This window comes from Chanos chanos, chromosome 2, assembly GCF_902362185.1.
Source record: "Chanos chanos chromosome 2, fChaCha1.1, whole genome shotgun sequence".
Classification (NCBI taxonomy): domain Eukaryota; kingdom Metazoa; phylum Chordata; class Actinopteri; order Gonorynchiformes; family Chanidae; genus Chanos; species Chanos chanos.
The window spans coordinates 38454938-38469201 of NC_044496.1; the positions used below are offsets into that span (position 1 = coordinate 38454938).

At 41.9% G+C, this 14264-nt stretch overlaps 3 protein-coding genes across 4 annotated transcripts; 2 read left to right on the forward strand and 1 right to left on the reverse strand.

Annotated features, from left to right (window-relative positions):
- Window positions 1-169: 169 nt before the first annotated feature.
- Window positions 170-1451, reverse strand: LOC115804825 (protein FAM180A). The gene is made up of 3 exons (XM_030765318.1): window positions 1445-1451; window positions 869-924; window positions 170-550 (listed from the first exon to the last, which is right to left on the reverse strand). Exons 1-3 carry the CDS (start codon window positions 1449-1451, stop codon window positions 221-223), a joined length of 393 nt encoding a protein of 130 aa, XP_030621178.1. The 3' UTR covers window positions 170-220.
- A 905-nt stretch (window positions 1452-2356) lies between these two features.
- kbtbd4 (kelch repeat and BTB (POZ) domain containing 4) lies at window positions 2357-5551 on the forward strand. Its single transcript, XM_030766078.1, has 6 exons — window positions 2357-2412; window positions 3108-3188; window positions 3329-3795; window positions 3925-4066; window positions 4216-4322; window positions 4517-5551. The coding sequence occupies exons 3-6, from the start codon at window positions 3334-3336 to the stop codon at window positions 5375-5377; spliced, it is 1572 nt and encodes a 523-aa protein (XP_030621938.1). The 5' UTR covers window positions 2357-2412; window positions 3108-3188; window positions 3329-3333; the 3' UTR covers window positions 5378-5551.
- A 2639-nt stretch (window positions 5552-8190) lies between these two features.
- On the forward strand, window positions 8191-14092 carry rapsn (receptor-associated protein of the synapse, 43kD). 2 transcript variants are annotated; one of them, XM_030766823.1, is made up of 8 exons: window positions 8191-8403; window positions 9336-9674; window positions 10876-11034; window positions 12200-12298; window positions 12648-12770; window positions 12879-12932; window positions 13454-13653; window positions 14020-14092. In XM_030766823.1, the coding sequence occupies exons 1-8, from the start codon at window positions 8191-8193 to the stop codon at window positions 14090-14092; spliced, it is 1260 nt and encodes a 419-aa protein (XP_030622683.1). The 2 variants fall into 2 exon arrangements, with proteins under 2 accessions (XP_030622683.1, XP_030622682.1); XM_030766822.1 differs by lacking the exons at window positions 12648-12770; window positions 12879-12932 and having other exon boundaries at window positions 8212-8403.
- Window positions 14093-14264: the final 172 nt, after the last annotated feature.

Genomic DNA, 14264 nt, shown 5'->3' on the forward strand with positions numbered 1-14264 from the left:
TAAAGTACAAGACATTGATCAGGTTTTTAACATATTTAAGAAGAATGGAAGAGATCATTTCCACCAAACAAATAAGGTAATATGAGTTTTGAGTGATTACAAGAGAGTGTTTTACGCAGCACTGGATAAAGACTCAGCAACAGTGTCTCCTAATTCTAATTTCTTTCAAATCGGCACGTAGCAACAGAAAATGAATGCCCTCATTGCTTTCTCCAAAGTGTTATGAAGATTTGCGTAGCTGAACGAAAGTAGCATTAGCCAACCTGCCCAGAATGTTTCCCCAGACTTTCTTTTCACTTTCCAAATTCTGATGCTGAACCTGGTAAGCTGAGTAAGCAGTTCCCAGGATAAGCCTCTCAAACCGGTGTTGAGGAAGAGAGTTCTCGTGGTCTTCCAGAGTTACCAGCAGGTCCTCCATGGCAGGCGCGGTCTTCGGTATGTTGTCATTTATTAGGGCAAGGAACGCTCGCCCCTGTCTCATTGAAGCCATTTCTTCATCACGCAGAGCAACATTGTTATCGTGGTCGATCACCAGCCCATTCAGCAAAAACTATGCGCAAGAACGAAAAAGAACATGGATGAAAATTTGTCATAAATCCAGTCTCTACTGCCTTTCCTTCGTCCTTGAACAAAGTAAATTTATGTTGTGCACCCTGAAATGCTGCATTACCTAGAATCCTCCTCTGAAGGACATTGCAATATCGATAGAATAATTTACAAGGTTAGTTATTGTTGCACCGAGTATATTAAACAATAAAACTCCTCCCCGAGAACGGGTTAACGATGGAATTTGTGTCTTATTAGATGGAAATCTAACTGCTTTTTCGTTTTAAAGCAAAAGAAATGTTTTAAAGGCGAAAAAACTTACCTCAAACATCAGGTTGGCATCATTAACGGATTTGACAAAACCTTGGTTACCGGCACCTCCATATACATCAGCAGATACATCTAAAAACGTGTTAAATGATATATGTATCTTCCCTTAAAGTTTCAGGTCTGAAAACTAAAGCAACAGACTGAGTGAACACGTTAATTATAAAATTCAAATCTCGAAGACAAACGTGTACCACTAATGCAGGGCGTGAATTTTGCAGAATGTTTATCGGTGTTAAAAGCAGTTTCCACAAAGTCTGTGAGAGGGCTTTACGCGCGACTCTACAATGTAAAGCTTAGGCACTCTAGAATAATGTCAAGGCGCTTTTCACTGACGCATATGTTTTAAATTGTTTACCTGAGATATTCCAAAAGCCAACAAAGCCAGCGAGACAGAGAAAAAGCGATGCAAATATAACAGACTCAGTTTTCGTGGACATCGTCACGCAATCAAAATTCCATCCGCGTGATTGCAGTAGCTGGCCAAATACGCAGGCACTTCTAGCTGGATTGCACTCTTTCTAAAAAAATCCCCGAGACTCTGTGAATCTGAGGAGCTGCAGTATTTTACCTCGCATTCCTCCAGCTCGACGGAAAACCAGTATTTGGGCCAGCACAGTTTTAAAAGGATATGCAAAAATATGTGGTAGGGGGGTGACAAGACCCGATTGACTAAATTGGGCACCTGAGGCATCCGGCAATAACTCATCACCTTTTAATAACATATTTATGACACAGTATTCACAGATGCAAGATATGTTGTTATAATAATTATGGGATCGATCAAAAAGAAGAAAAAAATAGTAGGTGTCCCGGGGTTATAGTAGCGTTGACATAAAAGAAGTACGAACCCGTTATTTCACTTTTTTAAATTTTGCAATGACAGACCTCCAACACACCGCGGCAGCAACTACAAGTACATACACACCAAAGTGTTTTCCCTTGACTATAGGATTGTTTTCTTCCCGGGGAGTACCAAAGATTCTGTAAATGGTCAAGATTACCAACAGTTAATTTCCTTCCGCATCCAGGGGCACGAGAGTCATGTGGTAAATACATGACAAAAGTTCGAGCACTAGAGAATGGATTCGAACATATGGACGGTCTGTTAATATCGGAGCAGTTTGGCTGTGATTTAAAGACTTGACAATGCATCAGTTACGTTTTATTTGACTTTATTTCCTGGGTCATGACGTAATGTTCAGTCATGTTAATATCTGTTTAGCCGTGACGCTAGCAGCTTTGCACAAGCATGTAAATCACTTATATAAGGAAATTCATTTTGTCCTGTAACAGAATGTATTCGGATATGACTAATTTAAAATTTAACTGAGTAGTGTTTTAATATCATTCTGTGGCTTACAATAGGCTTGATTAACATTTTAGCCTTAAGTATATTGGATTCTAAACATTGAGCGCCTATTGCTTGAGTCCTCTAACGCCCCCCGTCGCCCAAAGTTGAGTTACTACAGAGAACCTGAGTTGGAAGTCTAGCCAGACGAGCAGCTTTGGAGACACATCCAAATCAAACACACACCGGTACGATTAATCTTACCACTAATTTGGAAAGTTTTGACCCTTTAAACAATTTCTTTTCAATTGTAACACTTTAGAGGAAGCTATATTATTACTGGATTGCAGAGTTCCATATGCCACCAAGCGCTGCACACTAGTTAGCTTTCGAGATGTCTGGCTAACAGTGAGCTAAAGACAGTATGGGACTGTATGGGAATTTCTCTGTAAAGTTAGCAAAGGTTCGTTAGCAAGATGCCTCAGAGCTTCAGAGTGGAGACAGGCGCATAGTGTCTGACATCAGCTAACATTTTTAAATCAACATCACAGCATATGCATTCGAAGTATTTTTCCAAACTTGTACAGCCTGTAAAGCTACAATAGTTTGCTTGTTCACTGGATGATTAACTCGTAAAAAGATTTGCCTTTATTTAACTTGTATTTTATGAAAACTGCTAGCTAGCGATTGTCTAGCAGCAGAAGTCACCTATCAAAAGTTCCCCAATCAGCTAAATTGACGGTAGCTAATCATATATGACTACTTATGATTAGCTACATTAGGCTATGTAATCTATAAATACCTGCTAACTGATAAGGTTCATGACGCCTGTGTGTGTTATCACGAACGTTACAAATTGTAATAACTTAATTTGTATGAATGGTGTGAACTGTTAAGAGCTAACGACAACTTAAAATTTCGCTTTGATGGTTTTAATGTGCAGCTGCTTTCTATTAAAAATACTCACGTGACTGGAGTCTCGTGACCTTTGACGCACAGAGCATCGTGCAGTACGACGTTTCAGGTAACGTTGCAGCCTTTCGCAATACGTTTAAATTCTCAACAGGTTATCCAGTTTGAGGTCTAGTTGAGGTATAAAAACAGAACTCATTCAGGACATGCAGTGTGTTACGCATTTGTAATATTATTTTTCCATATTAACAGATGCCATGGAGTCAAGTGATGATGGTGGACTCAGTGTGGGGGGTTCAGTAGGGGAGGAAAACTACTTCCAAGGATACACCTTCACAGATCGTTCCCATTCCAGCCGGGTTGTGAAAAGCATTATGGAGCTGTGTCTGGAAAACGGCCTGTTTGCCGATGTCACCATCATGGTGGATGGGAAAGAATTCCAGTTACACCGCTTGGTGCTTTCTGCGCAGAGCAGTTTCTTCAGGTCAATGTTCACCTCCAACCTCCGAGAGGCTCACGATCGCAATATTGAACTGAAAGATGTGAGTGCCCCTGTCTTTCAGTTACTGGTGGACTACATCTACCATGGCACCATCAAGCTAAGGGTGGAGGACCTGCAGGACACCTATGAAATGGCTGACATGTATCAGTTAACAGCCCTGTTTGAGGAGTGTTCCCGCTTCCTCTCACGAACTGTGGAGGTCAAGAACTGCCTGCAGGTAGAACCACTAAGAACAGAGATTTACCTCAGATCTTCTTCATCTGCCAAAATAATGAAGTCTTTCTTGCTTAAATACTTAAAAACTGCTCAGTTGACCTAATAAATTTAAGTTTAAACTCCATTTTAGGTGATGTGGCTGGCAGACAGACACAGTGACCAAGAACTATACACTGCTGCTAAGCACTGTGCCAAGATTCACCTGGTTCAGCTGCACCAGACTGAGGAGTTTCTCAACCTTCCCCTCTGCCTCCTCATGGACATTATCAAAGGTGAGTCCAACAGGAAAGGTTTTTTTAAAAAAAAAAAGGTCTTATAATTGTCTTATTGTAATATCTTAACCTGATTCTCTTGAAAATTCAAAACATGTCATTAACACAAAACAAGTGTTTTGTAAACTTGACTCTCAACCCATTATTAGATGGTGTACCAAGCTCTCAAAACCCAACTGCAGCGATCGAGTCCTGGATAAACCACAACAAGGTTGAGAGAGAGGAGTTCTCAAATATGCTTCAAGATAGCCTAAAGGTGAATGCAGTAACAGACTGAAATAATAGCCTAATAAGTAAACAGTTCTGTCTCCTCTGATATCTGGAATTAACTTTGCGAAACCCAAGCTTCCTGCTCTGGTGGTTGTCCTTATAAGTGTCATTTTTAAATTAAGATCACCTCATTTGGCTTGATCTCATCATTAGTCTCTGATTCTTATATTTGAATCCTAGGAGATTGGTGAAAATGTGCACATATACCTGATCGGTAAGGAGGATACACGTACACACTCGCTGGCCGTTTCCTTACACTGCGACGAATATGACGCCATCAGCGTGAGTGGCCAGAACAGCCTGTGTCACCAGATTACCGCTGCCTGCAAACACGGTGGTGATCTTTACGTGGTGGGGGGGTCCATCCCTCGTCGAATGTGGAAATGCAACATGCACACAATGGACTGGGAACGCTGTGCCCCTTTGCCCCGTGACCGTCTCCACCACACGCTGGTCTCCGTCTCCTCTGAAGACGCCATCTACTCTCTGGGCGGGAAGACCTTGCAGGACACTCTGTCCAACGCCGTCATTTACTACACCGTAAGGGACAATATGTGGACAGAGACCAGCCAGCTGGACACAGCCGTGTCTGGAGCGGCTGGGGTCAATCTTGGGGGGACGATTTATTTGTTAGGTGGGGAGGAGAACGACATGGACTTCTTCACAAAGCCCTCCCGACTCATCCAGTGCTTCGACACTGCCACGCAGAGGTGTCAGACCAAACCCTACATGCTGCCTTTTGCTGGGTGCATGCACGCGACTGCTCACAAGGACCTGATTTTTGTGGTTGGGGAGGGAGATTCTTTGGTGTGTTACAATCCCCTGTTGGACAGTTTCACCCGCTTACGTTTTCCTGAGGTGTGGAGCTGCGTTCCCTCTCTGTGGAAGGTGGCCAGCTGTAATGGCTGTATTTATGTGTTTAGGGACAAATGTAAGAAAGGCGACGCTAACACGCTTAAGCTAAATCCTGCTACGTCGGTGGTCTCAGTTATTAAAGGCATTAAGATCCTCCTTACAAACTGGCAGTTTGTTTTGGCGTGATATCTCACTGAATTGATACTGGGGACTAAAGATGTGATTTTCGGTGCGTAGGGCCACATGAGATTTCATTTGCCAGCTAAGTGCAGAGGTGGTGTTGAGGTGATAAATGAATGAGGGATGGAGAGAGAAGATGAGCAGGTCTCTCAGTGATGAGCCACACTGTGGTTAAATGAAATTTTAGTAAAGCCTTGTAAAAAATTAAGTGATGAACTTGTGTAATTGCTTTCTTCATTTTTCTACTTCAGAGTTGATCATTGAATATTCTCTGGATGTTGTTGACTTTGCAGATGTATTGCACAATGTAAAAGTTATGTTTTTCTCCTCTTAAAAGAAGTTTTTGACTCTTTAACTGCATAAAATCTCATTTCAGCTAGTCAATATCTTAAGAATGGAATTATACTTGAAATCATTCTCATGGCAAAATCCAGGTAGTTTCCCCGTTTTCTTTCCAACCAGGCATTTTCTGCTTTGACCTAAATGAACCTGTCTCACACCAGGTCTTGAAATATCTCTCCATTTGTTCACATCATTCCATACTCTTGGTCATTTATGTTCAGTGTTAATGCCACAGTGGAAGCACACAACCTTGCACAACTTTTCACTATTCAGCTTTATCTTCACAAGACAGAAAGAGTTACCATCCCTTCCCGAAAGCAAACACATGGAAAATGTTTTTTTACTCAGCTGCTTGTTGTAGATGAGCATCATTGGTACCCATAGAGGGTAAAATATTTTAAAATGTCTTTTTCCTAATCACGAAGGGAACAAATGAATAATCCTCAGCCTCTCGACAGCTGGAACACTGAGTATGGAACATTCTGTGTTGTTATAAAATTATATGTGTTCCCTTTGCTTCCCTGTTTTCATAGCTGTCCTTGACCTTTGTTGGAACAGTGCTCATGCATATTTTTCTCTTGGAGAGACATTCTCATGTTTTTTTTTTTTTTACTTTGGTAAATCTTGCTAATAACTCATAAAGGACCCTGTAGGGCCTCAGATGTTTTATGTCAGTGTCTGAGATGTAGGCCTGCACAGGTCAGCTGACATTTGCATTAAAGTATTGTGAGATATCCACGGTGTTTTTTTTTTTTTTTTTTTAATCTTGATGTGTCTGATGGAGCACAATTTCTTTTGATGGTATTATCCTAATTAGGTTCATGCTGGTTGAAATAAGTGTGTGATTAAAGCATGTAAAATAAAGATAAACAAAGTAAAGCATTGCTCTACATCATCAGACAAAGAAATTATACTGACATGATCTCACCCACTGAGCCCGGTTTGAGAATTACCATAGAAGCAGAACTGATTTTATGCCACATGCATAGTAACAGCGTATTTCTAAGGACACCATGCTTCCCAAAAGCACTTCTCTGGCATTGAAATCAATCTTAATGCTCTTTCTATTTCACTACAAAACATCCTCTCATTCACACTTAGCTGGTTACGTAGCCATTTTAATCAAGACTAATAATTACACAATTATTTTTTACATTCTCTGTAAGTAATTGTGTGTTCAGCTGAGGAGAATAAAACAGCAATTATCCTGTTTTTCAAGACTTGCACACATTAATTCATCCAAGAAAACATTTACAGTTACAGATAAATCACAGTTCCACAATAAGTGTGGACGCAGTGTCTTAAGTGCCAGCACTCCAGGGATTGTGTTATGACAAAGACGTGACTTACAACCTGTGTGATTTATCTTTGGAAAGGGACCCTATCCTGTGAATGGCAGGGGCGATAAAAGCGTCTATTTGTATCCTTGTGCCAGGGTAAAAGGGGACAAGGAAGGGAAGGAGAAAATTGAGCTTCGCTCAAGAGGCTGACAATTCGATCCCATTGATGTGTTTCAAGAAGCTGAGGTACTGTAACTCAAGTCAAATACCATGTCAGACTTTGTGAACTATTCTAGGCATCAGTTGCTGACACCGAAGCAGGGGGCTGGGGAGGGTGGCACATATGCTCCTAAAACAAGGTCTACACACAGGAACTGCCAGCTACTACTAAAAGAATCCGACTTGCGCTGCCTCAATGTTGTGAAATAACTCCCTGTTTATAGTCACTGTCTTGCCGTGTCTTGGATTTCGTGAGAAACTGCTCTTTGGATGTTTTCGCGAACGCGTTTTATGTGCTGTCAGGAGCCCTTGGCATTAACGTTTCACTAAAGTGTGCAGGTTAGGAGGTGAAGGGTAGAGTTTTTGGTGTGGAGGATACGCGGGGTAGGCGTCTTTTGTGACCTTGGGACTTTTCAGAGGTTGGAGCTTGGATTCCAGCAGGAACACATGGCTAAGAGTGACAAGACCATCTGCTGTAGCGCCAGAACTGGGCAGGGAGGGAGTGATGTGGAGGTAGATGGAGGGGGCAGGGCATAGAGAATTCCTCCTGCTGGGGTGTGGAGGGAGCAGATATTCTGGGAGATCATTGCCAGCACCTTGAATTGGGACTTGTGTCTTTTTAGCACTGCTGGGTGTGCTTTATTTTTTAGTGGGTATTCTTTGATGGATCTTTGAGGTATCCAGGTTTGGGACCTTTGCCGCGGAGCAAGGCATTATCTTCAGCAATAAACTCAACTTTCTCCACAGCGATGAGGAATGAGGATCCTAGTTTTAAAATCCTTGTATGCGGTGGATCCAGTTTCGCCTTCATCTGTCTGCACCCGAAGCTGAGTGCAGAGAATTAGGCAAGCCAGGGATCGTAGAGCCTTGGAGAGAACGTTGTTTGTTTCCTCCTTTGGTTTGTGAACTGTGCAAGGAAAGGATTTAAACTCTGGTGCTTTCTGTAAAGGCCAGAGAGCCAAGTGGAGCAATATTTTTATGTGGCACTTTGTGGCAGAGATGGGCCAGGACCAAACAAAGCAGCAGATTGAGAAGGGTTTGAAGCTCTACCAGTCAAGTGAGACAGAGAAAGCTCTACATGTGTGGAAGAAGGTACTGGAGAAGACCTCAGATCCTGGGGGGAAGTTCAGAGCATTAGGATGTCTTATAACAGCGCACTCAGAGATGGGGAAATACAAAGAGATGCTGAGGGTATGGCATCTTTGATCTCTACTCATGAGCACACATATGTGACATTAAAAACAGTCAAATTGTACCGGATTTGGTGTGATTCTAACATGACTCTATAGATGTGGTCAGTTTACAGGGAAATAATCACTATTTATAGGTTTGTGATGTGGGCTGTATTGTGATAGTAAATCTGTATGAGGCAATACAGAACCAAAGGGAAGTGGTAATGACCTAACAATGTTATATGGTTTATGTCTGTGTGTGTGAGCATGCATATGAGTCTGTGTAAAAGATGAGGTAACCGAACAGTGAAATGTAAGATGTTTGGTAAAAAGAAATATGAACTATTTCCACATGCCACCCATTTACTTACACAAAAGAACAGTCATCAAAGTGTGTATGGGATGTTCAGTTACCAAGATTTGATGATCAAGATGAATTTGTAGCTTCCGTAAGAGAGAGGGCAAAGGGGACTGAATGCAATCTGATCCGGAGCACAGAGTATCTTGTTTACATAAACCTCCTTCCTCCCAGAACTCCCTCTTCCCTACGTGTGGTGTAAACTTCATTACCAAATGACTACGTTCAAACCTGGTTACATAATGATGCTCATGTTTAGTAGACCTGAACCAGAGAGGGGGTTGTCTCAGATTATGCATGCGTAAAAGTTCTTTAGCATTATCAGTGATAAAGATGGGCTATATTCTTCACAGTGCAGAAATGAGTGAGTAACATGCATGGCCTTGGACAGGGAAATGCCGGTTCACAGCAAACTTGAACAGAGTTTGCTCAATTTTACACCACGCCCAGTATTCTCACCTGGTTTATCATTCTCTTCTCATCCATATTTGTCTCTGAGTCTGCAGATGTCACCGATTTAATTAAATCCTAAATCTCTGCTCTGTCTCTCCCTTCCACGCTCACTAATGCTCAAAACCTTCCTCTGATCTCAGTTTTCCCTGGCACAGATAGACACAGCGAGAGAGATGGAGGATCCTGACTACTTGACCGAGGCATACTTAAACCTCGCACGCAGCAACGAGAAGCTCTGTGAGTTCCAGCAAACAGTGTCCTATTGTAAGACCTGCTTGAACATGCAAGGTACAACCGTCAGTCTACAACTCAACGGCCAGGTGTGTCTGAGCATGGGCAATGCCTTCCTGGGCCTTAGCATCTTCCAGAAAGCTCTGGAGAGCTACGAGAAGGCGCTGCGGTACGCGCATAACAACGATGACAAGATGTTAGAATGTCGAGTGTGCTGCAGTTTGGGCAACTTTTACATACATCTCAAGGTACCATCTTCCCCAGCGACATTGTCATTGCACGGCTTGCAGTTTTATTTCAGATTCTCCTTTAGTTCGTACTTCTGTTGTTCATGTGCTGTGAGATTTGTTTGTATAAAGAGCTATAATGTTACATGCCACTGAGCTGTGATCCACCAGCTCCTCCAATTCTGTGTCTGACAAATCAAAGAATCAAACGCGTAAGCATAGAGACAAGTCTCACAAAACAGTGACCCATGTGTAGGCCATCTCAAAATCTCTCTTGATATAGTAGATAGAATGGTGTAGAATGTCCTCTCTACTCTATGCTGTGACTTACATGAGTGTAACTGCTAACATGTAATGTATAGCACTGAAAGCCAGTCAGACCAAGGCAGGCCAGATATAGGCCTTTGTACTCACCTTGACACTGGAGATTTGTTGGGTCTAATCCTCTGGATTCCCAGGATGGAGTGGTGTAATGAGACTAGGACAAAATGGTATGCAGGGAATGTACTCATATAGCCAGCTGCCCCAGGCCAAAATATAGAAAAAGCGATAACTTTTTCTTTGAAGGCTTCCACACAAGGCTATATATCACCTGCATGGCAGATGGAATAAACGCCGCAAACATATTCGTGAGTGCTCATTCGTGAGTGCTCAAGCACAAATAGATAAATGGTACAAAGTGTTATCTGATGTCACCTCTAACCTGATACTGTTGCTTTATATATGTATATATGACAAACACTTATAAATGTATAAAGCACTTTTATGAGTGGTTATTACAGCATGATGTAATGCTTTTAAAGGCCTTTGTTTCTTAGCTTTTGTGAAGAATCATTTAAAGATGCTGACACCAAAAGAACGATTCGCAGATGTTCAGTATAAGCAAAGCTCTGTGGCTGATACACAATGATTCTTATACAATCTAACAGAGAGTCTGAGTTACAGTCTGGGAAAAAATCCAGCTAAAACTTTCTTGGACCCCACAGATAATATTTGTATTTATTCAAAGTTTGAAACAACCGGCAAACATAGGGCTAAATCAATTTTTTGGAAGAATATAACATAACTTTTAATTATTATGAGTATTTTTTCATAAACCAGGCCAGAGAACATTATCAAATAATTCAAGTAGAGCCATTCATTAAATGTTTTTAACTTTCACTGTTTTGTACTTTTTGAAAGATTATTTTAGGTCTTCATCTTTCACTCTGTGTCATTGTAGGATTATGAGAAAGCTCTGTTCTTCCCATGCAAAGCAGCTGAGCTTGTGAATGACTACGGTAAGGGGTGGAGCTTAAAGTACCGTGCTATGAGCCAGTACCACATGTCTGTGGCGTATAGGAAGCTGGACCGGTTGCCCGATGCCATGGAATGCTGTGAGGTACAAAAGAGTAAAGTCTGTGTGTGTTTCTATGAAATGAACACACTGAGGAAGCAGTGTTTTCATATGCTAGTCAAACATTGTTCATATGTTCTTTGTTGTTGTTGTCACTATACCTAATTGTGTTCAATTAACACTATCCAATGTAGAGAGTACATAAATGAGTTCTCTACTGTAGCTGCTTGTAGTTAATAGATCTGATTCTGTACATATTTGTGTTTGAGGCACCTTTTTTGCTGGAAGGGAATGCTTGAGGGAAAATGGTGAAGACTTTCATGTGTTTCCGTCCAGACCTATGTTTAGTCTGTCACGTGCAATTGCCTCGAAGCAGCTAGTCAGCTGGAGCTTAAACTCATCTCCGCATAGTTAACAAAACCTTTAATTAAGCTGATTAATTTGCATTTCACCCTTAGCTCACAGAACCGTACACCAGTGTCAGCCACTGTCAAAACAAAAGCTGATGCGTGTGATCATTTCTGTGATGTTTTTCTGAGTCCTGTCACCTTAATCCACTGCCTGTTTGCATGCTGCTCGTGTTTATCAGTCCCCTTGGCACAACCGTGGCCTCTGAGTCTGTGCTTCTCCACAGTTGAGTTAGAGAAGGACTGTAGCACAACTGACAGGTGCAGCTGTTTGTGGTTGTGTAGTGCCAGCCCCCTATCGACCCTCCCTCTTTACTATGGATGATAAAAATATGACCGGGCAGGGTTCACACTAAGGTACCGCCTGGGAGAAGTGTTAATGAAGCAGAAGGCTTAGCCCTAACCCCTGTCTGATGATGCAGGGTGAAATATAACTTGGAGTCATTGCTTTGGACTGTGAATGGTACAATGCAGTGGTACAGTGAGCAGACAGACACATTCCTGATTTATAACTACGTAAGAGGTGGGGGTGGTGGGTGGATTGTGACAGGTCAAGTCCCAGCTGTCTGGCAGAGTGCAGGGTTTGCATTCATAAATGATGTCTTAGTGTTTTCCAAGAGTTACTCAAAAAAGTAAAGAATTTCTTCACGGAGCTCAGATGAAAGGATCAAAGTAAAATGGTAGAACTTTTTTTTTTTTGGCTGTCATCACTTAAAAAAAGTTCCTGAGTTGGCTTTACTACTGTGCTTATTTCTCTTGGGTGGAGTTCTCAAATCTTTAATGCTGGTTTGTATGTATCTCAGGAGTCTATGAAGATTGCCTTGCAGCATGGAGATCGCCCTCTCCAGGCAATGTGTCTGCTCAACTTTGCTGATATTCATCGCTGCCGAAAAGACTTTGAAGTAAGGTCCAAAAATCATCACTGTGCGGAAAAACCCACACAAACAACTCACAAACATACACACTATAACAAAAATAGAACATTTTCAAAATTTTTCATTTTATGAAACTCTTCCTCTTATGAGAAAAAAAACCCCAAACATTTTCCCTCTTTCATTTGTCATTATCTCTTAGACTGAGATGAATGTTCATATAAGGCTCTTCAGCACGACAGAGATAGCCGTTAATGTGATAACGTACCTAAGAGACATTAACTGGTGCAGTGTACCAGTGTACAGACTCACAACATTGCATGTGCTATGTGTCAAGATGTTGTTCTGTTTTGTTATGTGCCCCCCCCCCCTTATGCAGAAAGCATTCCCTCGCTATGAGTCCTCAATGTGCATAATGACGGAGATTGGGAATCGTCTCGGACAAGCATCCATCTATCTGGGAGTGGCAAAGTGTTGGCTTCTGCAAAAAGAACTGGACAAGGTTATCACGCAGTCTTTGGCATTGCAAGGCATTTTGCTGACAGTAGTCTCTATTTGATGGACCTGTTCATTTTTGTAATGTGTGTTTTGCAAATAATTGTTTTCTTAGGCCCTGGATTGTTTACAGCGATCTCATGAACTTGCAGAAGCGGTCGGAAACAAGGTGTGTTGGCACTATTGATGTATGAAGGATATATCAATATGTGGGGATGTAAAGCTGTTAGAACTCTAATGACTGATCTGGTGTGCTCACACATATTTATTTCCATATGATATAATATGCAAAATCGACCATCCACTCAAAAGCATGTTTTTATGTAAAACCCCAGACCACAGCAGGTCAAAGTATCAGAATGAGTAACATGTTCTTGTCTTTTGGCCAAAGTCATGCATCCTTTTTATGGTGCTAGCTATTAAAGGACAAATATGTCCAAAAAGACATATTTGAAAAGACTTTTAAATTGATTTACTGCATTCTAAGGTAATGCTCTCTGATGAGGAAAGAAAAAGCACTGGTACTTTTCATTGGCATTTTTTGCATAACGGAAATGTGCTAAACGTTCATTATTTCCCATTTAATTACACAAACACTTCACATATAAAATGTAATATCTGAACTGGTTGCAGGTCTGTGTTTGATAGTGTGTCTCCTGAAGCCCTAATCCCTCCTGTGCTGTTTCCCAGCTCTCCATGCTGAGGGTATACCGTCTGAGTGAGGGCATCTACCGCACCAAGGAGATGCAGCTGGAGCTCAGGGAGCAGGTGGTGAAGATTCTAGAGTGTGTGGAGGATCTGGAACTTTACTGCGGCATGTGCGGAGAGTCCATAGGAGAAATGAACCAGCAGCTGCAGGCCCTGCCGTGCTCTCACATTTTCCACCTCAAGTACGTGCCTCCCCACTTCTCGTTTATTTCTGGGGTGTGAGTCCCCTAACACTACACCAAAAAGAGGCAAAGTGTTTAGGTGCACTCCGTTTTTCCAAATATATTCCACAAGGTGCCTCCCAGACCTGTATATTTTAAAGCTGATCCAACACTGACATACCTGATTCAAGGGCATGTAAAGGTGATAATCAGGTAGTGGACAGGGACAAACGCATGCAGGGCTTACAGGCCTCTGAGGAGAGCTGTGAAAACCACTGTCTCAGATGGGTGGTATCCATTGTAACAGGGTGATACTAAGAATGAAAAGGTCATTTGTTTACCTATGAATAGATGAAGCGCATATAACATTCCTCTGTATCTACTCAGGTGCCTGCAGACAAACGGGACAAAGGGCTGCCCAAAATGTCGCCGCTCCTCCATGAAGCCTGGCTTTGTGTGAGCTTATGCAGTTCTACCTCAGACTGACTCCAATGGATAGCCCATGAAAGACTCCTCCTAAGACACGGAAAACTGAAGGCTTTCTGCAAGGAGACTCGGCAGACAGGACGAAGACAGCCTTTCCATACTACTTCTTTCAAGACAATCAGTTCCATACAGTGGAGTTTTTACAG